General features: G+C 43.0%; 2 protein-coding genes and 1 long non-coding RNA gene across 11 annotated transcripts in view; 2 read left to right on the forward strand and 1 right to left on the reverse strand.

The window, feature by feature from the left end:
* Positions 1 to 25,626, reverse strand: part of LOC116854009 (probable serine/threonine-protein kinase nek3) — a 27,822-nt gene that overhangs the window by 330 nt on the left and 1,866 nt on the right. Inside the window, exons 1-10 of one of the 9 annotated variants that reach the window (XM_032835440.1) lie at positions 19,548 to 21,643; positions 18,319 to 19,240; positions 9,496 to 9,609; positions 9,038 to 9,400; positions 8,609 to 8,887; positions 8,047 to 8,434; positions 6,972 to 7,445; positions 6,356 to 6,731; positions 4,310 to 6,087; positions 1 to 4,201 (exon numbers count right to left, since the gene is read on the reverse strand). The exon at positions 1 to 4,201 is cut by the window's left edge and continues 330 nt beyond it. In XM_032835440.1, coding sequence (XP_032691331.1) covers positions 4,131 to 4,201; positions 4,310 to 6,087; positions 6,356 to 6,731; positions 6,972 to 7,445; positions 8,047 to 8,434; positions 8,609 to 8,887; positions 9,038 to 9,400; positions 9,496 to 9,609; positions 18,319 to 18,732 — 4,257 coding nt within the window. In that variant the 5' untranslated portion in view covers positions 18,733 to 19,240; positions 19,548 to 21,643 and the 3' untranslated portion in view covers positions 1 to 4,130. Of the gene's footprint in view, positions 4,202 to 4,309; positions 6,088 to 6,355; positions 6,732 to 6,971; positions 7,446 to 8,046; positions 8,438 to 8,608; positions 8,888 to 9,037; positions 9,401 to 9,495; positions 9,610 to 10,789; positions 11,256 to 18,318; positions 19,241 to 19,547; positions 21,644 to 25,626 lie in introns of those variants that run through there. The other 8 variants (XM_032835443.1, XM_032835438.1, XM_032835442.1 and 5 more) reach the window with 8 other exon arrangements.
* LOC116854016 lies at positions 13,106 to 17,639 on the forward strand. The gene is made up of 3 exons (XR_004380064.1): positions 13,106 to 13,856; positions 14,689 to 14,976; positions 15,509 to 17,639. It is a non-coding gene; the product is annotated as an uncharacterized LOC116854016 (long non-coding RNA).
* Positions 23,520 to 25,626, forward strand: part of LOC116854013 (CDP-diacylglycerol--inositol 3-phosphatidyltransferase) — a 3,047-nt gene continuing 940 nt past the window's right edge. The window contains exons 1-4 of the mRNA XM_032835449.1: positions 23,520 to 23,857; positions 24,653 to 24,941; positions 25,019 to 25,182; positions 25,341 to 25,620. Of these exons, the coding sequence (XP_032691340.1) occupies positions 23,812 to 23,857; positions 24,653 to 24,941; positions 25,019 to 25,182; positions 25,341 to 25,495 (654 nt within the window). The 5' untranslated portion in view covers positions 23,520 to 23,811 and the 3' untranslated portion in view covers positions 25,496 to 25,620. The remainder of the gene's footprint in view (positions 23,858 to 24,652; positions 24,942 to 25,018; positions 25,183 to 25,340; positions 25,621 to 25,626) is intronic.

The raw sequence follows: 25,626 nt of genomic DNA on the forward strand, positions 1-25,626 counted from the left end.
CGCTTTTCCTTCGTTTTTACATGTTTCGTCGTTTCTCAGAGTTGCGTTATTATTGTTTTATTAACAATCCTTGTTATGCGCAAGTCGGAGAAACAAGTGTCCTGGGCTGGCGCAGCCAATGTCCACGCAATGTTTCTCACTGTCCATCGAATGACATCGTTATGTAGTTATGTATATTCCGTATGCGATTCACACAGGTTAACGTAGCTGCCTCCCATGCACTCGTTATATACACTGTTAATGGTCCTATCTCTTCCTCCTTTTTTACGCCTTACTTCTCGCTTAATCTTTCTTTCTTTTTTTGTCTGCACAAGTACATTTGCACTACTCTTCGCGAACTCCTATAACTTAGCCATTTGAACCGGTCAATGGCACAGGCTGAGACTGCAGTCTGTTACTTTAAGGCGAGCGGAGCACCTGACTGTTTTGAATAGTTTCTTGCATATCGGATTAAAATAGCTCAAAAAAAGTAATCATCCGTTCAGAAACAACGCAAATCCATCGGTGATTCAGTCAAAGTAATACGACTTTTTGCGAAGATGTACAATGCCGTCATAAATGTAATTTATAGTCTCGTGTATGTATAAAAAAAATGACAGTGTACATATAAAAAAAAAAAAGGAAACTCAACACTGTTAGAACGTTGTGTAAGGAAAGAGACCGTGTATACATGAAAAAAGCAAAACGAGCATAAGAGAACTGTCGTGGTCCAAAATGTAAGTGAAATAAAACCATTAAGTTTCGGAATGCAACTTCGATATCGGCGATCGAGTTAAAAGTAAAACTTTGCATTGAAAAAAAGCAATAACTAAAAGTATACGTAATGTCCAGTAGATCAATATAATGCCCGACTTATGTCCCACGGAATTGCTTAAAAAAGGAAAAAAGAAAAGCAAACAAAAAAAAAAGAAACGTTTCGTTATCATATTCTTCGTCATGTCCATAACGGATTTCTGCCAGTGGCGATACGATTATATTTTTTTTCGAGTTACTCTCCGATATGCATCCTATAATGCTTCCATCATATAATTAAACATCTCAATTTCTTCGTTATTCGAAAGCTGTACTCCCAGCTGGTTTGCTCCTATTTACTGGACAAAATAAAAAGTATCAACAGAGCGCGATATCCTCTCTTCCCTCTTTTACACAATTTTGATATCTCGAAAAGAAAAGGAAAAACGATATATAACAAACTTTATCAATTCTAATTCATGAGTAATAATTAATTCGCATTAATACTAAATAGACAGTACACTCTCATGCTTTCACATATATATATACATATACATATACACACATATATGCATATACGTACATATGTATACATACATACATATATATATATATTATATATACGAAACTTATCTATGATAATTTATTTTATCATTACCTATAAAGGCGATAAGTTTCTGCGTCGTACTCACTCACTCTTTCTTTCGTTGCAAGAGATCGCTGTTCGAACATTATTCTCGTAATAAAGAATAACACGTTTCACAATGTGAGAGCAATTATTCCAAGTATAGAATTATACTTTTACGTTCCTGCTTCGGTAATACGAAACAGTTATCACGAAAACGAGTTCAAACGTAACTAAGGCTAGTTTAAACGTAAAAGAATGAACACTTAATAGTATTTTAATCCGTATTTGGAGCAACAATACACGCGCAGACCGTGTGCCGGCCTGAGGTCATAGAATTCATATTTCTTACGTTTAAAAGCCGTGTACTATAGTAGTTAAAAGCGATGTTACACGCGATATCTCTTAGGCTCAATTTTTAGGCATTTACAGGCATAGGATTCAAGAGATACATTTAAATATTGGTTCCTTTCTCTTTTTTTTCTTGTACTCTTCCACAACGAATTTAAAAGATCAAAATCCACCGGCATGTATCGCTTCATCTACAATCGTTGAAATAGTGACGGTCTTTGCCCCCCTCCTCCCTTCTTTTTACGCCTGTAAATAACGCCTCGAAAAATGCAAAACCGCGCGTCTGCGAAACTGGTAGATTATCGTTTGTAAGATACATACGAGAAGTGAAAACGTGAACTTAGGAACTAGGAATCTCGCGCGTAAAGTCCTATAAAAATCGAGTTACATTTAATGAGCAAACAATACACATTATTAATATAATGCACGTGGATTATATTTGTGCAGTTGTCAGGACAACGTCTGGTCTACAGACAGGTCCATTACAGGTCACGGTAAGCGTGGCAGAACTGTCGGCGAGTCAAATGAAAAATCAACCGCGCCAGCTATTCGGACCTTACGTTTACCTGCGACACATTATCTATCGTGGACCAACGCGGTCCTTACGCGTCGAAAACTCAGTTACCAGTGAACTGTTAATTTTTTCCTCACAAAATCTTGGAATAATAAAGAAGTAACGGACATGTATATTGTAGAAGACAACATGTAAGCGTGCGCGAGGCAGTTTAAAATATATATGTGTATAAGTATATGAAATTTGTTGATTTTTAGATTAACAGATTCTTTTGTTAAACTTTAAATAATCACCGTTTAAACATGAAGCGAACATGTTCCGTGTATGCAGGCATAGCACACGTGGAGTCACGGTATCAGTATTCGTGTTACTTCATGAAATGCATTGAATTTGGAATATTAACTTCCGTTCCGAACCCCCTAACAAGATATTTGTGTGACGCGTATATTTAATTACGATCGAACAGCGATCTCGTTACCATCACGCGATAGAAGAATGTCTACATGAATTACACACATTCACACCGTCGTATTCTTTATGATCACAAGCAGGTATCTTCTTATATAATTATCATTACGAATAATTATTAGTTATTTATTAAATAAGCAGGTCTGTGTAAAAATTTAACGTTTTTCGACACACTCGCATCCTATCTCACTGTCATTTGACCAGACTTTGAGCGCGATATTTTCAAAACCCAGTTAATGACTTTTTCTTTTTTTTTTCTTTTTCGTTTTAACTATTCGACTGCCACAGCTGGAAGAAGTAGCCACTCTGAGAAGTTCTTAAAAGTCAACCACGCTATCTTAATATATTATACACATGTTCAATCGCGCATTTACATTCATCATATCTCGCCGACACACATTCGCACATCTTAACTTGCATTACACTGCGTCGAATAAAGTACATCTAACTTCCAATATCTGTATATTTTGACTTTTGTATTTCGACAGAGACTCACCCGGCTGGTATGTAAATCTTCTTCTCACAGTGTCTCAATTAAGATTGTCCCCAGCTCACAGAGTTCGCAACAAATTTATAAGTGTTTAGCGTTATCTCACACAAATCTCACGATTACACGTGAAATTTCAATTTTTTCAGCAGGTTCCTCCAATCAGCCTAAAGATTCGCAAGTCTAAAGGCACCAGGAGACACCAGTGTCAGTGCGCGAGCTTACTTCCTTCGACAAACCCGCTTCACGGTAGTCCTGGTTGTATCGCAAGTTCGTATATCTCTTTCTCTCTTTGTATCTCCGAAGCACTTCAAACTTCATCTCGTCTGAAACTTCGTACACTGATACATAAGTTTTAAAGACAAATTTCTCGAAAATTTTATACGGATACTTAACGTATATACACGCGTGACTCGAACACTGCAAGTTCCCTTCGTTTTAAGAGACAGGATACATAGTCTCTCGGAGAGAAAGTCTCGCCACTTTCGTTTTCAGTCCGAAAACGTCGCTAATTGTCAATACTGAAATTTTTTTACGATACCATTGTCATCGTGAAAGATTCACGCAAGCACAATGTACATGCTGGGTACATATACACTTCGTCCTCTTCCTCCGTCCTTTCTCTAGTTTTTTTTTCTTTTTTTTAGTGACTGATTATATGTACATCGCTATTATTATCTCTTGAGGCACACTTCGCGCCGTTCGGCTTCACTAATTTCGCACTGACTTAGCATACGACTCGAATGAAGTAAAACAGATGGTTCTCCAAGTGAAAGATTATTCCTTAAATCCGCGCTCGACCGTAGCAATTGCGCAACACAGGTAGAGTACTTGGTTTCGTGTCGTCGGCAGGACTCATCGAATTATCTATTTGTAATGGAAGTAGTTTTTTTACCAGTACAAAAGAACTGTTATTGCCTGTTATTTTAATCAGTGCGTCGAGAACATACACTTCACTGTCCACTATAGAACTGTATGCGGCCGCTCGAAGTAATCGGTATCTCCCTCATAACCGCGTCCCACGCTGTTAACACAAAAGAAAAACGAACGTAGAATTAAATACAGAATGACAAAAACTGTGAACGACTAGAGAGAGAGAGAGAGAGAGTGAGAGAGAGATTGATTATTTTACCTAAGCCGACAAACGTTACGATTTTATCGTGGTTGTACGTTTGCACGTTGAGCTCCTCCTCCGGCGCTACATAGAGCATGGAGAAGTCCTCCTTGGGCTGATGAAACTTTTCCACGATTCCAGGTGGAGGTGGCGGCGGTGGCGGCATGTACGTGGGTGGCGGAAATCTCGTGGGATAGCTCATATACGGCAACGGCGGCATCATGACCGGATGAACAGATGGCGGCGGCGGCGGTGTGACATGAGTATTCGACGGCTGTTGCATGTGATAATTGGACGAGAACTTGTCGTATCTAACAGGTTTCTCGAACACAGCAGCCGGCGGGCTCCTCTCCGTGAAGTTAGGCGGCGGCTTGTTGATGAGCGGCGGCATGGCGGGCGTGAAGAGAGCGGGAGTCGGAGGTGGCGGCGTCTCCTCGTTGACGGAATCCTCCGACAGCAGTAGCTGCTCGTTTATCTCGAAGCCGAACGTCAGCTCCGTCGGCAGATTGCTGTTTTTGGCGATATCCGACGAAGCCTCGTCCAGGAGAATTACCGCCGGTCTGGGAGTGGAGTTCTTCGTCTGCTGCGCCTCCGACGGCCTCTGCGACTGCTCCTTGTCGGGATGCGTCGTGTTCTGCGACCTCGTTTTCTTATTCTCGGCCTCGCGTTGATTGTCCTGCTTCGAATTTTGCGACTGGCCACAGACAATAACAGCAACCTTCGCGACGTCGTGCTTCATCGCGGTGTTCTGATACTCTTTCGCAACTCTCGTCGTTGGTTTCGGGTCGCTGTTCCGCCGAGCCGTCTTGCTGATGTCATCGGCTTCTTCTGTATTCTGCAACTCTTGCACGAATTTTGCGGTCGTCTTCGTTTTTTGCGTGTCCGCGTTCGCATCGGGCGATGAACTGGTCGGATTATTAGCCTTGCTTTCTGGCTGCGGAGCGTCAGTGTTGTGTGACTTTTTAACCGCTTCGTCGTGGAAAAGGCATGCGGTCTTCTTGACATGCTGCTCCTCATACGATCCCTGAGTTTGTATATTCGGATTACTATGTACATAAGTCCTGCGAGAACGAGGATTGTTGGCTCTTACGTGTACGACAGAATCCTTACTACTATTGACGGTGCAATTTATGTTAGTATCAGGATCAATCGGACTGTAATGCGTCACTGTGCTGTTGTTTAATCTGGGCGTCGTGAAATTTGTTGTCGCAGGACTAGTTGTCATAGTAGTCTCGTTGGGATTTACACCGTGACTACCGGAAGTAGAGTGCTTCTGTTCTTGTGACAGGCTTTCGTGCATCTTCTCAATATCCTGCACATACTTAAACACTTGGATGTTTTTGTTAATGGCCTCCTCCTGGGCCTCGGCTTTCTTTCCGTCCGACGAGTTCTTGCCCTTCGTCAGAGTCGGTGAGAGCGGCTTTTCGAAAGCGAGAGTCAAGCTCGCCGCCGCGTTATTCGTGCTGGTCGAGTTTTGTTGCCGCACTTTCTTCTCCGAATGCTGTATCTCGTCCAGACTTGGATAGTAGTCCTGGGGTATTTTATCCGGTTCCGAGGGGGTCTTGGGTGGAACACTGGGCCACGACGCTGAGTTTAGCATGCTCGGCACGATCGCAGACATGTTCAGGACCGAATTATGCGACATGTTGATAGTAGCCATGCGCGCTATATCCGCGTAACTCGCTTGCGGCGTACCGCCAGATGACGTTGCGACTTTGGACAAATTGTGCTTCGTAGTGTTCGACGTAACCGGTAACGAATGCACTGAATCGAGATCACTACTGTCCGACTTGTCGCTGCAAAAAAGACATTTCCAATATTTATTTAAATATAATCGCAACATTTTTAACTGATAGAATTGATTTTCAGTGATAGATTGACAGTCAATCTCTTACGTATTACTGAAATAATTTATGCCAATTTGTAAATTTGACTAAGGAGAAAGAGAAAGATCAGTCAAGAGTTTGAGAACAACATTTGGAATTAATTTAATCAACAAAATTTCAAAGTTGAATCGTTATTAGTATGTGAGGTTTTATGTTTAGTTCAATATTTCGTAATTACCTTGGAGGCATGCTGCTTGCTGATTTTCTTCGGAGCTCAGGAGAAACCGGTGTTCTGTATTCATTAGAGAAACCTCTGGAATTCTGAAGGTACGAACCCGATGTTGCCAGGTTTTGTGCTCTACTACCACTCGAGCTTCTTCTCTGCTTCTTGCTCTTCTTTTTTTTCGTGACCACCAAGAATTCCGTCTCGTGCTCCTGTTCTGAATTCGTCTTCTTGTTAGAATTACGACGGTTCGTGTAATCATCTCCCGTATCGTTGCAATATATCGACTGACCCTCCTCTGTACCCCAGGATCGTCTATCACCTCGACTGTCAACTGTCGCGTCTCCAGTGCTCTTCTGTTTTGCACGTCGCAAGGCCACATTTATCGTACCTACGATTGCAAAAATGATGTAAGAAAACGTATAATGTAAAACATGATGTCAGAAATGATATGTAAAAAACAATGTAAAAACTCAATATAATCATTAAATTATACCAAGTTAAAGAAACAAATTTGTTAAATAGCAGCAGCATTTTTCACTACTCAATCTGTATATATAAATTTAAAATATGAATGGCATTGAATATATATTAATAATAGATTGCAAACAGCATATTAATTGCAACTTGCCATGTTGACTGGATATGCTACTGGCACCGCTAGAACTAACGCTCTTTTCTGTAGTCAAGTCCTCCAGTTTAGTTTTCGAAATTTCTTCCAAAGAGTTGGACTTCTGAAGCTTCGAAGGTAATTGTTCCCTTTTCGTATCCTTCTCTCTGGTTCTCGGTTTTGTGCCAGAGCTGGCTTTTACCCTAACGGGATTGCCAGTTTTACCTTTCTTGCTCTTGGAGTTATTATTTTCGATGAAATTGACCAAAGTTTCGATATCATTATCGTAACGATGACCTTCGACGTTCTCGGAATTGTAAACTTTCACATTGTGCTCTTGAGTATGTTTTCTCCGAGGCTTCTTTCGCTCGCCATTATATGTCTGTAAGGAATTTCCATTTTCGTCCAAGGATTTCTTTTCTCCTGACGCTGATGGGTCCTTCATTGTAATGTGCTGCGTTGCATACCTGGGGCCTTCTGTGTACAATCCATGTACTTTAGTTTACAAAAAATAACTTTTATTAACTTTGACTACTGAGAAGATGTATATACATTATATAATATATTCATTTAGTCATTGCAAAATATTTCCTCAAATATGTAATATATCTCATAATATCTCATAAATCGTATGCAGAAATATATACAGAGAAAGAGAGAAAGATGTTGATGCTACACAAAAATCGAAGGTAATTGTTCCCTCTTCGTATTCTTTTCTCTGGTTCTCGGTTATGTGCCAGAGCTGATTTTTACCCTAACGGGATTGCCAGTTTTACCTTTCTTGCTCTTGGAGTTATTATTTTCGATGAAATTGACCAAAGTCTCGATATCATTATTGTAACGATGACCTTCGACGTGAATTATAAAATTACTGGATTTTACTTATAAATTTATTCTTGTCAAACTATATTCGTGCATTATGTGCCAAAATTACAAATCCGCAATCTCTTGCAAAGATTCCACTTTTGGCTTTTTCTAAAGGACGCCTCTTCTAATCTGAATCATGATAGCAGTAAAATTTAAAGTGTGGTTTTCTCACAATGTGTTTGCAGATTTGTAATTTTGATACTGATGATATATTAATATGTAATCTTACCCATTGTTATATTCTGCGTCTGCCAAGATGATGGCATTACGGAGCACAAACTTGGTACGACCTTACTACCCTGGCTACTGCTAGAACTATTGGAAGCTATACCGCATTTTACGCTGTTATGCGGTTGAAACGACAGAGCTCCCGTCACCTCGGTACCATTAACAGATATCTTCGATTTTTCCTGTTTGTGTTCACGAATAGGAAACTCTATAGTGGTGTCCACAGGAGTCTGCGTTATGTCGAAGGTCGCCCGTGTAATATACTGGACAGGTCTACGTGGCTCAATAATTTTCATTTCAGTTCCTTCGTCGGTCTCAGTGTCTAAAGAGCGAGGTCTTTGAACTCCGCTCGCTGTAGATCCGATATTCCTCTCACTGATAGCACCTACCTGCTGTACAGGAAGAATAACACGTTTATGCGTTATATTTTAGCTTTTACGTAAAAATCTGTGCTCTATAAAAATACAACATATTTTCACTAATCTTTGAAACGTAACATTATGATAAAAACAATTCTATTAAGATTATATAATCTATGTATTGATATAAATTATATACTTTACCTCAACATCACCTAAATCGATCACCATGTAGTCCGATTTATATTCCGGGGGTGGATTATCGGAATCCAGCATCTCATTTGTTCCGTACTTTCCTTTGCTAACTCTTTTCTCCCGTGTCTCAGATTCCGTCTCGCCTGAACTAACGGTGTCCCGTTTCGAGTCCTTCTTGTCTTTCTCCTTGTCTTCCTTCTTTGTACTAGTATATGATGGTTTGTCCAGAGATTTGGATTTCTCTTTATTGGTCCAATCGTATACTGGTCGCTCCTCGTAGAAACCCTTCTTTGCAAACAGATAAAATTCCTTATGTATAAATTGTTCCTAAAATCTCTTATCGAAATTGTATTTATCACTAAGTAAAATTTCTATCAAAAATACGTATGTATTATCTATAACGAAATGAACGTTCAAAAGCAACAATTATATAAGTACCTTTTTGTCAAATATTAGGTCCAAGTTGGCCAAAGAAGCAAGGCTATGCGATGCGTTTACATTCGACGGTAATGATCCACCTTCTCTTTGTCTAGCGGAGACACTGGGTCCTGTGTATTTTTTATTCTTCCTCCTACTGCTACCATAAGTGTGACATGAGCCAGATGTCAGATAAGCGAAACTGCTATCAAATTCTGAAGCAATGGGTTGTGCTAAATTTTGTAACGATCCTCCGTGTGTCAAACGTTCGGATACAGATTCTCGTTTATGTCTTCTGCGATTTGAGCCAGGCAGACAGCGCGAATTGGATATCACCCTACGTCCTTCCTCAGTCTCGTCTGCTTCTGCTTCTTGTAAAAGTTCCTGAAAAGCATATATGTTGTATATCTAAACTGTAACATCAGTGAGTTTGTTTGTTTTTCTTATTTCATATATAACTTAAAACATTCTATAAATACCTTAAAAAGATTAGATTTCCCTTCTCTATCTTTTGGACACTTATATGTTATAGCTTCGTCCAGCAAAGCACGTAGTTCACCCTCATTTAACGCAGACAGAGTGGCTGGTTCCTCCTAAAAATGAAAACAACTGAGAAAATTACGTCATTTATGCAATATTGCAGAAATTGCACCATGTATGTTACCGTAATATATATATATATATATATATATATATATATATATATATATATATATGTTATAATCTCAAAATGTATAAGAGGTTACAGTAAATAAAGTAAGATATTGATTTCTGATAAGAATATTTTTTAATGTGACTTATTTATGTGACTAACGATCATATCTAAAATACTATAATATTACTGATAAAATCTAAGATATGCAGAAAGTTTATCGAAAGACACACGAGACATCTTTCTTCACATAATTTTGCATCTTACATTGCATCATTGCATCATTATACTATTACAATTTTATATCACAGTAGGAACTAGTTCACAACTTGTGGATAAATGCAGGTATAGATAGACTCATAGAATAAAATTGAAGCTTTCCTTATTCAGTTTAAGGCTTACAGCAACCACATGAAATGCATAGTGTAGAAATAAATAAAAAGAAAAACAGAAAGAGATATGCTTAGCATCTCTCTAATACTGCAAACCTTCAAATTATTTCACATATACAATTCAGTGTAAAGTAATCCCATTTATCTTTACTTAACCTTTACTTTCAACATTTTACATACAATCAATGAATAACGCATTCTTGTGCCACACGAATAATTGGATGAAATAAATTGTAGACACATTTGGATCTGTACGATGACAGTGTTGGAAAAAATGACAGGTTAATAGACGAGAATCGTCGATATCGTGTCAAACACCATTATTGCTTCACCATTCATTCACATCTCATCACGTTTTGCAGTTTCCGTTTAGATATTTTCGAATCGAACACGTGCCTATACATTTCGGAACCAAATATGTCTCTATATTCGTGCATTTTGACTCACAGCTGACAGTCTTGACATCAGTAGGTGAAGAGATAAATTTAGAGGTTAAGAGAGATAAATCGCAAACTGCACAATATCAAATTAACCGATAAAACGATACTTCCACGTATCTAATATCTAGGCATGATATGCTCGACACGAAAACGTTTAAACCGGAAGGAAAGGTATCAGCAAAACAACGTTGAGTGTCGAATTACAATTGCACTATCGGGTAACAATTGTACTTTGAGATGTAAGAAACACAGTTTCGCTAAAGTGTCTCGAAACGCGAATTATGCTTACTCGTGCTAGAAACTTGAGTGTCAAAGAGATAGATAAGGCAGATTGAAAAGGGAAAAGAGATATATAGGGTGGACACATAGGGCGGGGGAAGACGGCGAACAAGAGCGAGCGAGAGAGCGAGAAAGAGAGAGAAAAGAGAGAGAGAGAGACGGAGAGAGAAAGACAAAGAGGTTAGAGAAGAAACCACGGGATAACGAGGATACACGGTCTCGTAACGAGTTCACGCGGACACTGTATCGCCGAAAATCGTCAACAAGTCTATAATTCCTCTCGGGGAGGAATTGTCCGGCTGGACGAAAGGGACGAGAGCAAAGGTCGACAAATGACGAGTGGGCATAGAAGCGAGAGATCACATAGTGAATCGACGTCGAGGACGGTGGTACAAAGAGTTCGATGCCATCCGTGAGAGATCGATAGCGTTCTCGCGATTAGCTAATTAAGACACGAGCAAGACAGAGACAGAGGGAGATAGAGAGAAAGAAGGAAAGAGAAAGAGACATCGAGAGCGAGAGAGAGATATCAGGGTTGACTTACGAGAGGCGGTGGAAAAAAATTCGCTAGTCTCAGTGCTGACACGGAATTTATATTTTTAGAGGACCGCAGGCCGGGTCGCTCTCAGACCACACAGTCTCTCGAGCTCTTCCTCTTCTTCGCACTACCGTTTCTTCTTCGTGGGCCGTACACGGCCGTCGTTACTGTTTCTTCGTGTACAAACGAATCAACAACGCGTGTCGCGGGATGCGTCAAAACTCTCACGTCTCGAACACGATATCGTTCGCTCGTCGACACGCAACGAAGAAGTGTCAGCGATGCGGCAAGTGTGTCCCGATTTTTGAAAGCTAAAACGACAAGCGGGTGTAGAACACTGTCACTAGCATGGCTGCCACTATTGGACTGAAATCACAGAGCAAGCCCAGAACGTGCAGAGTCGACGGAGCAAGTGGTGCCCTCTGATATGCTATTCCTAACATAATCCTCCCTTCCATTCTGCTCTCTTCCTTTCTCTCTTTCTTCCTTGCTTTCTCCTCTATTTTACTCTTTCTCCTTCTCTCTCTACCTTCTATGCTTTCTCATTCTCTTTCTCTTCCAACCTTTCTCTCTCTCTCTTTCTTTCTATTTATCTATCTATCCCTATCTACTCCGTGACTCTCGTCGCAATATTCGGTGTCCGCAAAACGTTCCGATGAGAATGAAACGAACACAAAGGGCAAATATGTTTCAATTTCTGGGTCAGGGGTCAAAAATCAATGTGATTATGGTAAGGTTAGTTTCTGACGCGACAAACGCGCGAAAATATACCTATGGTCTCACTCGTTTTTATCTTTGCGCAAGGGAGCGCGCGTGTAGCAGATAATTTTCACTCGTCCGTGGCGATATTGAAATCTTACTTGTCATGCAAGAACCGGAATGTTTATGTTTACGGTAGCGCATATTCGTAGCTCGTGTTTGGAAGATCACGACTCAATGTTATCTAAGCCCGGGAATCTGTTGATGTATTGGACAATAAATGCGAGATGCGACAATGAGCGTGAGCTTTCTCTTTCTCTTTCTCTTATCGAGCTTACGACAAAAGGAGTGATTTTTTTTCTCAATAAGGTTTCTTTCCGACGATCACTTGAACGTCTAATTTTCTAAGGTGTGCCTGCTTAAATCTTGCAAAAGAATTCCACACGAGAATCTGCCAATTTTTTAAAGCATACAAGATCCTGGGGAAAAAAATCTCTTGCGGATTGTGTCAGGAATCTCTTGCAAGAATAATAACCTGTTACAACACACTCGCACTTGCGTAACCTCTGGTTATCGAGTACACAATCTCTGAAATTCTGACGTTCTCGTCTTTTTCTTTTACGAATTGTGAATCTAATACCGTAACTACAGTTCAACGTTCAGCGTCGTTTTACCAATATACAAAATGTCTGTTAACTTCTATGTACGGGTTAGATATTTCTGGATCAAACCGCACCGTGTCTACACATGGCATTATTAAAATTTCCTAGTTTCGTCTTAGCATTTTTCTAAGTCCTAGATTTGTCTCCACAACGTAGGAAGAGATTGAGGTGAATATAAAAGTCCCATACCATTTTGCGATATTCGCAATAAATCTCGAGATATTAAAGAAGATTGATGAATAATCACGATATGAGCTGTAGTGGCGATGTGTGCTGTCGCGTGCTTATACATTAAGTCAAACTGAATAAAAAAGTCCTTAATCATTTTGCAAATAACCACGTAGATTTTTTTGTAATTAATGAAAGAAAACTGTTATATGATTGAACGCGATAATGCACAAATATTCTTTAATTAATAACTAAAAATCTATGTAGTCATGTTGCAAAATGGTAGAGAACTTTTTTGTTCAGTTTGACTTAATGTACAAGCGGCAGAGGGCGCCGTTGTATTCAGACATTAGTGCGCAATGATTGTTATTTATAAATGATATACAAAAATACTTTTCTTTATCACCTATATATATGATAATACAGCAATATCTAATCACAATGCGTTCAACACGAAAATGCGTATACGTATGTGCGCGTATGTGTGTTCGACCTTGTCATGTTTGCTGATCGAAAGATCTGAAATTACTCTTTTTTTGTCAGTGTACACAGCATTGATATCTCCGATATATTGGTATATATTGGTTAATTTAGAATATCGTGTAATACATTATACTTATCTTTTAATCTTATGTTTAGATCGTTCACGTGCGCGCGAGACATTCTCACAGCTGTCAAACGTAAACTCTGAATCATGACGTGCGGGTACCTAAACATAGTGCGCTCAGAAGTATATAAATTGGAAGGTATCAATGACGCGGTATGTACTTAGATGGATGCATAGGATGACTCGTTGAATATCGCTCAAGTCAATGTCAAAGGTGCAAGGACTCTCCTCGAAGGAACGCGTCTCGGATATGTTAATTTTGTGCGAAGTGTTAGGAAAAAACGATATATGTTATGATGCCATTTGCACTTTTTAGACGCACATCGATAGACAGAATCAATCAGTTACAATCGCCGACTAGCCACATCGAATTGTTTCCGCGCTTAATGGATCTCACAGTAAGGTAAGATCTCGAACCTTTCGTACATTTTTCCGGTACGGATGTTCACTTTTCAAATCTTATCGCTTTAGACGAACGGAAACCAATATCGCATGAAGCTTTCATTTTCAAAGACATAAAAGTCGAGAAACATTCCCTTCTAACGAGGGAACTCTTTTATCTACTTGTTAAAAAATTGATTTTTTCCCTTGACTTTTTTTTAAACAGAGTTTCAATACGTATTAATAGTTAAGCATTTTCAACAGAGCCGTAAAAATTGACCAGTAAAAGTTCGAAAAGAAGAAAGATCTCTTTTAAGGTTTTAAATGTCTTTTCACTAGAGAGATATCCTTCCACGCTCTTCCAAATGATTACATGTTGGACGGCGATGATAAATAGTTCGTTTCAGGTACCAACTGTGATCCAATAATTTATGGTCACCGTTTCTTTAGCAAGGGATCTCTCAGGTCAGATGTGAAACTGGAAAATTTTTGACACAATAGAACTTCAAATAAATCTACATACTTTTTCTTAAAAATGTACAAATACGTATGTAAAAGCTAAAGTTACCACATCCAATAGTTTTCTTGAAAGTAATGCTGGAAAATAGTCAAAAATGCTGAAAACAAGCGATTTCCCTTTTCAGCAAATTATTTCCTCGTTGAAGACACGACGATGTTTCACGATACCAAAGCATTAAGACAAGCTCAACGATATGATTTTGTCAATCAGAGCATTAAAGCAGTTAACAATCGAGGTTCTGTGCTTTATCTCAAACTTTGAAAGGGGTCTTTCTTCGAACTTTTACTGCTGATTAATTTGTACGGGTCTACTGAAAACTTCTTATTTTATGCAGAAATTAAGCACGCAAGTGAAAGGTGTTAAAGCAGCCTCGTATGCATGTGAGTATGCGAATCAAAGTCGTTGAAAATTACAAAAGTTACGATGCTACATTTTTTGAACATTTACTCCCGACGAAATCGACGAAAGGAGAGAAAAAAGAGAACACACAGGCGGTTTGAGTTACTCGAATCAGATGTCGGGAATTGGGACCCGCCGCTGAGACACGGGAAAACACGCTGATTTCCACCGATGGCGATAAACGCGGCGACGACTGTCTTTTCGTGCTTTCGCCGGTGCAACCGTAAGTACTAAAGATCCGGACTCATCGAAATTATAACGGCTTCGACCTCTCCTCGCCGAAGGAGGATGATGCCTCTGGACGACGTCGCTGAACGGTCGCTCGCGCCGTATACGGAGTTCCACGCTAAATCGTCACGAGTTCTCCGACGAGTGTATGCGTGTACGCGCATCGCGACGACGATATTAGACGTTCCGTAGGTTACGTCTGTCAATCGCGTATTCTTCTCGAACACGTCCCTGAGATTCTCTCACCGCTAACGAGGTGTCAGCGCGACGACGCCAGAGATGCAAGTCAGTGAATTGCACGCTCGCTCACCTTCCTCCGACGAGAGATAATAGAGTATGCTCCGCGAGTATCGCGTGCGATAACGAGAGATTTCGCGTAATAATAATAATAATCATAATAATAATAGAACAAATAGACGCGCAAGAACATATACATACACGTAACGTTGAACTTGGGTGTGAAGGAAATCGAGCAGCGAGCGCGATTACTTCGCACGCGATAGAACGCGATAGGATTTTGTTTTCAGGTGCAACCGCCTAATGACCTAATAAAATATACATAATAATCGAGCAGCTGACACTTGAGTCAGAGAAGAATAAGCAAGGAAATGTGAAAGCAGTTACGAAGATACAGGGAATCGGAGATAAACGCAACATCGCCGAGACGACGAGATAATAACTACAGGAGGCGACAAATCGGAAGATGGATATGACTAAAGGATAAAACGGATGAATAACGCGGTATAGAGGAGCACTGTCGCGAGCGTGGATGTAGTTTTATAAATAAGACGCCAGGGAGGGGGGAGAGAGAGAGAAAGAACACGACGAAACACTTACTACTCCTATACGCACGCGGATTGCGGGTATTGGGACACCACGTGTAAAAGTCGTGTCTTTGAGCCTGTTCTTTGTAGTTGAACTGGTGCATACTTTGGGAACATAAAGAGGAATCCGTATACAGCTGCGACTTGATCTAAAATAGAGAGAAAGAGAACTAGCGCAAGCTAGAGTGCAGCCAGTTGATCTGCAAAGCACAGAGCATTTGTTTCTCGACTCGAACATTTCATTCTAATTCGACTGCCGTAACTCAGCTGCTTGACCCTCCCTATTGATTTCCTCTAAATTCGGCATAACACAGAGTCTGAGAGCCGGCGAGAGTATCCTCGTTCTTCTTATTACACAACGACGGTAAATCAGAAGTACCAGATCGGCGCCGACCCGCGTTTGTTCGCGATCGGCTGTGTCGCTTAATTGCACGAAAGAAATCGCACGAGCCGATCGAACGTCCAAAGGGGGCGTATCGGGGACGTTTGTGCGACACGTCCTCGCTCTATCGAGGACCAGCACGGCCATTTCAGGAGAGTAACGAAGCGTGTCCTCAAATAGCAAGATACAACCGTGCGAGTTGTTACAGAAAAAAATGATTACGTTGCTCCGCAATGTATTCAGAGACTGACAAAGAGTCGTTAAAATATCTAATCGTGACTTACGCTCAAATGCAGAGAAATAAGCACACGTATCGGTACCTGATCATGTTGCTGTTTGATAAATTAAATTGTTAGATGCTCGTAAAAGTTCGTAAGGTCACAAGTAGATGGCTGTAACAGCGACTTAATAATTGTTTCCCTTCAAGCTTCAGTGGCTTTTTAATTTTTAAAGGTTAGCCATGAAAATTGATGGTCGACAATTCATAGTTCCGAACAAAACGTTGCATTTTGTCCGTTTCTACCAACTTTGGTTAACTTAACTGGCTGATTATTCCAATGGAATTGATCAATCGCATTTCTCGTTAGTCAGAATTGACAGATGCGATTGGTCAATTCATCGGAATAACTAGCCGGTTAAGTTAATCAAAGTTGGTAGAAATAGATATTAATGCAATTGAGGATGGAAGCAGATAAAGTTCATCTTCGCCATTGCATGCTTTACCACTTTAATCGAGGTGAAACTGTCGCAACAACCAAGAGACTGATTTGAGACCTATGGAGAGAATATTGTGTTCGTTATTGTCTGTGAAAAATCGTTTGAAAGGTTAAGAACTGGTGATTACAATGTCAACGATAAGTCACGCTTTGATCGTCTAAACGAGATAAAGAACAATGAATTGAAAGTATTGCTCAACGAAAAATCGTCACAAGCATTAAAAGAGCTTGCGGGGCAGCTTGGAGTTGATGAATCAACAGTATTCTGTCATTTGAAAACAATGGGAAAGATGCCAAAAGAAGATGAAAGACAAACGTTCCGCGTTGAAAAAAATAGCCGCGAATGGACGCAGAATCATCCTGCTTCACAACGCCAGGCAGTATGTTGCCGTTGCGACTAAAGAGACGTTGTCCGAGTTGGAGAACTCCTTAGAATTGAGAAGTCGCACCCAGCGTACTCTTCAGACATCACCCCATCTGATTTTCATCTATTCAGAGCGATACGGGCCATCTGATACACGGCTCCGAAATGTTGAGGAAGTGCGAAAATGGATCGATGAATTGTTTCAAAAGATGAGTCATCTCATCGGCGCAGGATCAAACTATTGCCCGAAAGATGGCAAGAGGTTATCGATAGCAACGGCCAATACTTTGATTATCATACTTAATATTTATCGTACTATAATACTTATTAATATCATATGTCATCTCATTGTTATTGATCAATAAAAATGGCTTTCACACGAACTATCATACGAACTTTTGTAAGCATTTAATAATACATCGGTGTATCTCGTCACTAGCATTTTTTTCTTTTCAAAGCAGAGAGAAGCTGGAACACGAGGAAAGCTGAAACGTTCCATCTTAGAAGAAGACACTAGTGACGACAGACGATCTAATTTATTGACGTGCACTTTTCACTAATCATCGTCGCGCGACGATACGTGAGAGCTGAATCGCGTTTTCAGAAGATAGATAACAACGTCCACAGTCGTGCGAGCCGAAAGCGAGATCAATCAAGCACCTGACCGGTTTAATTAAGACTCGCATATCAATTAAATGCGGTGACTTTTCGTGCTCGGCCGGTGAGTGGAGGGCGGAACCGTTAAATGAGATAACAAGTCGCCGTCCAGCGTGTCAACCGGTACGATTTGCGCGAAACTTGGCGGCTATTTCTCACGATCAGCCGACTCAGTCTCTCACAGAGGAGAGCCTCGACATAATTTAAATAACTCGCAACGGCCTTTGTGCGTGTGCGTGCGTATGTGTATGTATGTATACGTATGCGTGTACATGTGACGCGATACTCTGATTTATAAGATATCTGCGGCAACTTTGACTCTCAAGCAGATCAGCTCTCGTCGACGCGACTCTCTGCGACTCGCGTCTCTCCGGCGACTCGATCGTCTGCTCACCTGTTTACTGTCAACGGCGTTGCTTGGCGGTGAGCTTTGGTTGGTCGGATCGGCGCCAGCGGCAGAATTAGCCGGGGCGATCTCGATGTTCGAACTTTGTTCCGCAACGACAACGACAACGGCGGCGGCGGCGGCGGCGGCGGCGGCGGCGGCGGCTGCGGCGGCGGCAGCGGCAGCGGCTGCGGCGGGAACGGGAACAGGAGCGGCGACAGAGGCTGCGTTGTTGTTGTTGTTGTTATTGTTGTTGTTGCCAGTCGTGGTGCTGACGTTGTTCTCCGCGTCGACGACAACGTCGGCGGTAGCGGCGGCACGATCGCTCTCGGCGATTTTGTCAGGAGCTACCGGTTCCTGGCGGTGTTCCGGCCCTGGGGCCATCTTGATTGAAATTGACAGCGCGGTGTCCGCCGTGCTCATGGCTCCCTCCTCGACATCTCTCTCTCTCTCTCTCTCCCTTTCTCTTCTTTTCTCTCTTTATCCTGATCCCTCAAGGGCCACCGTGCCCCGGGAGCACCATTCGCGTATTTGTCGGCGATCCGTGCCGCATTGACGACCCGCTACGCTGCGCTGGCAACTCACAGTCGGACAAGCGCGCTTCACATCATCGATATGCCCCGGTGTGTCGATGACAAGCGTATCGAATCAGCGGGTGACAACGAAGACGAACCGGTTGCACCGATGCCAATACGGGACGCTACAGTCCCTACCCTCGACTGAACACTGTCTTCCTTCTTTTCCGTTCGGTTCTACGTAGGATTGCAACTTAGAAAAGGACGGTCCGTCGTTGAACTAGGTATCGACATAGATCAGGACAGAGGAAAACGGTCGCTAATCTAGGATTGGCTGATCTAGAGAAGGACGAAAGTTACTAGTTTAGTGGAGATTAATCTAAAGGACAGCCTGTCACTCTGATCTAGATGTTGACCTAAAAAAAAAAAAAAGAAACAAATAGCCAATGTAAGATTCGCTACTTGAAAGAACACGGTTACGTTTCGTCAATTTGGAAAAGTCAACTGCCAATTTGGATATTAACTTAGAAAAAGACAGCGAGTTGCTGATCTAAGAGTACCTAACCTAGAAAAAGACAAGTCTTGCTGATCTAGGAATAGCCGATCTAGAAAAGCACGAGAAATCCGTAATCTAGGATGACACATGAGATCGGTGCAACGCGATTCTCACGAAAGATCCTCGCGGACGAGAACGACGAAATGGCTCCGAAAATGGTCGCTCACCGTTGACGATTAGTCACGAGACTCCTCGCGAATTCAAGGAATCTCGCCGTTTCTTCAGCTACCGTACAGAAGAGGACCGGTTGGTGTCCAATCACGTCGTCTCCTCGGTGACGATACTCGGACGACAGTTCTCGACAACAGAGGCTCGCTCGCTCGCTGAGATTTGAGGTTAGCTCCTCGAATGGACTGTCAACTCGCGCACACAGCTGTCCCGCGGAGTCATCGATCGCGTTCGCGACGCAACGTTTGGCGTTGTCCGTCACTTGCTCGGGGAATATCGCGCGTACGCGAAGGAAGATCCTCACGGAGCAGAAGCACGAGCGTGTCTCCTCGAGCCGCGAACACGACGGAGCGAGCGTCCGTTCAGACGGGAGGCAACTTACGTAAACGCAACTGTCGCGGTCACATGTCAAATTCGAACGAGCGACGCATCGCGAGCGGGTGGATCCCGCTCTGTGTGTGTATGTAGTGTGCTGCTGTCTGTCTCTGTCTCTCTCTCTCCCTCTCCTCTTCTGGCGCGTTCAATGTCGAGTGCTCGCAACTCTCGGGGGAGTATGGATTTTTCGTATTTCCTCGGTATCAGAGTCGACGAGGTTTATCGAGCCGCGCTACTGGAACCGGTGGAGCGAGTGGCCCCGCGAGTGTCACTGTCGCGCCTATCGGCATTCCCTCTTGAATGTAGAAAACCCGGCTGTGCGGCACCATGGCTAAGTACGCACGTACATACGCACGTCGACGACGACGACGCGTTAGCGATGCGCGGGCGCGCGCGCGCGCGTGCGTGCGTGAGAGCGTGCGTGCACGCGAGCACACGAACGAACGAACGCCCTGGGGAAACGCTTCTCCCTTGTTCCCTCTCGCGAAGGAGTCGCGGTGGAGAAGAGCGACGTCTCGTCTCGAGCAGGCGGGCAGCAGTGCGCGCGCGACACGGGGAACCGTCCAATTTTGGCGTCCCGCGGCTCTCTCTGCGTTGACAATCGCCGCCGCGCTTGGAGCACACGTCAATTCAAAATGGCCGCCGCCGCCGCGCAGGAGCGACGGCGAATGCACGCGTCCGTTCCTCTGGCCGGATACAACGCGGACCACGGACTCGAGGAGAAGTCCGTCCGCGAAGGAATCTCGCGATTCACGCACACTACTCGCGCACACCCGCAGCCATACACACCTCACGCACCACCACCACTACCACTAGCAACAGCAACAGCAACAGCAGCAGCAGGCACCACCACCACCACCGCGTGAGCGGCTTCCTCCCCCCCCTCGCGTGCACTTACACGCGCGCGTAGCTCACGACGCGTCGCCTACTTGCTCTTCCGACCGCGCGCGTGGAGAAACTTGACAAACGGACTCATCGTCGCCACCGGCGCCTCGCGATTCGTGGCGTGACGCGACCAACGGTTTACGCTCAAACTGTCGGCATGGCAGATACCAGCAGACACGAGTATCCTTGATGACTGTCCCGTATACGCGATATGCACGGCTCCGAGACGCGGGACACTCTCACTCGCGACGAGAATCAAACGCGCGCGCGAGAAAGAGAAAGAGAGAAAGAGTCAAATTGAAGTCGCCGACTTCGCGAGCGCGTGTGCCCGTCGATTGGTTGTCGTCCGAGCGTGCCGAGATCGTCGGCGAGTTATCGATCGCGTAACGTCGCCTTCTTCACGGGGACGATTGGATTGTTCCACCTCGAGCCTCGGCGACGACGATGACGATGATCTCGAGCAAGACGCGGAACTCGCGCGCGTCGCTATCGGAAGGAAGTAGAGTCCCGGGCGAGAGGCTGGAGGGCCGCGCGACGACGCGGCGCGAAGACCACCGTCCGCCCGCGAAACACCCGCCCGACGGATTTCGATCTCGCTCGGATCTCACTCAGGAACGGTGATATACGTTACGCACAGACGCGCGGACGGGATGCCCGGTCGACGACGGACGAGCCACTCGCGAGCCAAGACTCGCGATCTCAACGACGCGGTCCGCTCGCGCGCGCGGACAAGTATCTCCGGGAGAAGCCGTGGCGGACGCGCTGCTGTACACGGACGCTTTCCCGTTGCGACACAATAAGCGGTCGGCTTTTGCGCAGAGGAACGGCGCGGACCAGCCGCTTGGTCTCCGAAAATGTCGTCTGGCGGGCAGGCGCGTATCCGCTGGCCGGGGCGCCCTCCGTTCACTCGCGAGTTGAAATGGTTATCGTTATTCGATATGAAAATATCGAGTAAAATCTTATGAACAGAATATCGAATACGTGTCTTTTAACTATTAGTAAATTCACGAATATTTTCCATGTTAAAGTCGATGTTCCAGCTGAACTGGTGCAATAAATTAGAGTGAGCTAAATATATTTTAGGTTTGTTCTTCACGCTGCATGAAACTGCACTAGTATTGAACTGAAGTAAACTGAACTAGGACAGGCGAGTACAGTGTGATTCACATCAATGCAGAACTGCATTGAACTGACCTAGGGCAGCCATCATATAAATAAAGCAATTTTTCTTGCTTAAGAAAAAATATGTAGAAAAATATATAAAATTAAAAAGACTAGTATATTGTAATTCTTTTTTTTTCTATTTTTGCATTAGAAGAATTCGATATTTATTCGATATATTCATATTCGACATTTTCGCGTGATATCAACATGCTACTCACAAGCGAGTCGAAAACAAGGGAGGAAAATCGCAGCGAATTTGGCTGAATTTGCACCAAAGCATTGAGTGCTCGCTAAGGCCCATATTCTGAATCCTCTCTTATTTAAAAGTGCCTCTAAAAGAGACCTGATTGGCTGAGAAGCTATATTCAAGGCACTTTTATTAATAAAAGAGGGTTCAGAATATGAGCCTAAGATTCGTTCATAGTCCATTCTAATATTTAAGATCATCTTAAACTGCATCTTCAAATACTTCTTAGCTAGCAAAATGACCTGCATAGCATCCGTGCAGGTTACTTTGTTGAATAAAAAGCACTCAAAGATATGTCTAAGATGACTTTAAATATAAAAACAGTCTATGAACAAGCTTTAGTGCGTATCAGGGCAACCCGCCGAATTTGCTATAAGAAATCATCTATAATGCGGTCATGGTTACGTTTTAAAGACGTAGTGCTAGTCTGTTGTCCTTAAACTCAGATTAAGACTTAATAGACGTTGGTGAAATCGAGCATAAGTAAGTCTTTTCTGATACTCAAGTTAAAACAATTTTATACAATTTTATTTTCGTGTATGGAAAACAGAACTTAGAATAAAAGGGCGTGCACATTCGAATATCAGAGAACAGGGCCCCTATTCTTGAAATTGTTGCGTACACATAATTTTCATTGCGCAGCTATTTTATGGTATGATTAAACCTGCGCAGTAAAACTTACGTATACGCAACTATTTCAAGAATAAGGGCCCAGGGCCTCAGCTGAGCAGAAACGGCCCTGAGCGTCTGTAAGTTAAGGGTCGTCTACAACGCGGTCGCATTTGCATTTCAAAGTCGTGGTCGCGCTAATCCGTGAATCGATTGTATATCTATTTCCTTCACGTGAATTTGTAATCAATGTCAAGATTCATTAGCCAGTTCGATGAAACTTTCCACAAGTTCACGCGAAGGAAACCAGGCTTGTCCGAAGAACTTCTGCATAAGTCAGTGCAATAAGTCAGAGTGAAACAAGAATACGCTTCCTTTCATTCCAACTTATTGCACTAGGAAGTGTGCAGTTGAAAAGTTCTTCAAAAACGAATGAAGCCCATATTCTTAAAATTTTTGCGCGTATGCAAGTTCCTTCGCATAAATGTAATCGTATCATAAAATGGCTGCGCAATGAAATATACGCATAAATTTCAAGAATATGAGCCCAGATCTCTTGGCGCATGACCGATTCACAGATCACCGCTGCGAGTTTGAAACGTAACCGGATTCCACTGTAGACGAGCCTTTAAGGCTACGCTCCTGACTTCGATTATGCGTCGGTGCGCGAAGGTCGATATATCTCGAAGGCGACTTCGCGCGGGCATACGCCGTTCGATGCCTCTCATTGACTGGTCGCCACCACCCGCATACGGACGTGCGTGCGTGCGTGCGTGCGTGTGTGATACAGGAAGATCGCGTGTGCATTCGTAGCCGACTCAAAAGTGCTCGTGATAGGCAAGTCGCGTCGAGATAATCCTTGATACGAGTACGTCGTCCTATCTGGCTTATCTAGCCGTTGCCGCCGCCACCGCTGCCGTTCTCGTGTTGTCTCGCAGGAAGAAAATTCCCGTGAGGAGAGCTTCGCCGCCGAAGGCAGCAAAATGGCCGAGACGGAGAATATATTCTTGTTCGTGCCAAATATCATCGGTAAATACGTCATATACCGGCCTCGCGTTACGTCGTTCTGTCCAGTAGAGTTTTCTGCGCTATCACGATTATGCTGTGACAAGTCGTTCAGTTGCGTTAATCTTTTGCGTTGGATCACGTGTAGTAGTAGTGGTAGTAGTAGTGGTGGCAATAGTGCGACTGCGGAGCGCACAGCGATGCCCGCCAAGATTTGATTCGAACGAGATCTCGAGATGTGCGTGGAAGGAATCGCTTCATTTTCGCCAAATGATTCTGCAAAATTTGATCGCGCGGTGCGAAATATCGTCAATAACGACGAAGACGATTGTACAAGCCGGATCTGCGGCACTTTTAAGGTTGCTTCTATTATTGATTAAATGTCTACATTGCCGCGCTTTATGTAACATTGTGTCAATCAGCCGATAATAGAACTCTCGCTCGGTATTTTGCAGCCGGCGCTCTTTCATCTCAGATACCGATTCCCGGACATGTATCTAATACTGAACACTCCTATTGTTTTCGTCTTTAAATACGAATATTTAAATTTTTAATATAGTATATATACACACACACAATATTTGTACGTATATTTTATGCTAAAAGTTTGAATATTTGTATTTAAAGAAATAAAAACAATGCCCAGGTTTAGATATATGTTCAGAACTTTCATCTCAAGTTTTGCACGATCTCACTTTACGAGTGATTTTGATCGATTGAGTAATCGTGATAACGAATGATAAAGGCACGTAATCAAGGCAAGGTGGAAAATCCACGCGATAACTGTATGTATGTATGTATGATTTGCTACACCAACAGGTTTCGCCCGAGTGATCCTGGCGCTAATATCCTTTTACTTCATGCCCACCCATTATGTGATCGCCACGACGTGTTACGTTGTCAGTGCCCTGTTGGACGCGATAGACGGCCATGCGGCGAGGTATTACGATCAATGCACGAAATTCGGTGCGATCTTGGACCAGCTGACAGATAGAGTCGGCACGATGTGCCTCACGGTAACCTTGTGCCTGTTCTACCCCACCTACACCTTCTGGTTCCAGCTGAGCATGGCTATCGACATAGCCTGTCACTGGATATATCTGCACACGTAAGGAACATAACGCTACCTGAGAACCCGAAGTAAATATCGCGACTACAGCTTTCTGTCTTGTCGAATTGCAACAGGACTCTCTTGCAAGGAAAGACCAGCCACAAATTCGTCGACATGTCCGGGAACCCGATCATGAGACTGTACTACACGAATCGCATGGTGTTGTTCTTCATGTGCGCCGGCAACGAAGCCTTTTACGCCTGTTTGTACCTGCTGCACTTTACCGAAGGACCCATTTGTGAGTATCGTGCTCTACTCTCTCTCTCTCTCTCTCTCTCTCTCTCTCTCTCTCTCTCTCTCTCTCTCTCTCTTTCTTTCTTTCTCTCACTTTCTCTTTTGTTTCACGCGCCACACAAATGTATGTATGTATACTCAAAGTGGCATTTGATTTTTCAGTTGCCGGTATAGGTTTGTACAGGTTGCTCGCGTGCCTGAGTGCTCCAGTAGCATTGGTCAAGACTGCTATTTCTTTGTTACACGGATACGTGTCGTGCATTAATCTTGGCATCATCGACGTGAAAGAACGTCAAGAGCGACTTAAAGCCAATTAAATATCTTAGTGTATGCATTATCTACTAGTTAAACTGAATGTGATTTGCAGATCTTCCTATTGCATAAGCCGACACGTACGTGTGTTTAAGTATTTCCGAGTATATTTTTGGAAAGCAGAGCGGACATTTAA

Source organism: Odontomachus brunneus, unplaced genomic scaffold (assembly GCF_010583005.1).
Source record: "Odontomachus brunneus isolate Ranch 3 - 2012 unplaced genomic scaffold, Obru_v1 Obru_scaffold_007, whole genome shotgun sequence".
In the NCBI taxonomy this organism is placed as follows: domain Eukaryota; kingdom Metazoa; phylum Arthropoda; class Insecta; order Hymenoptera; family Formicidae; genus Odontomachus; species Odontomachus brunneus.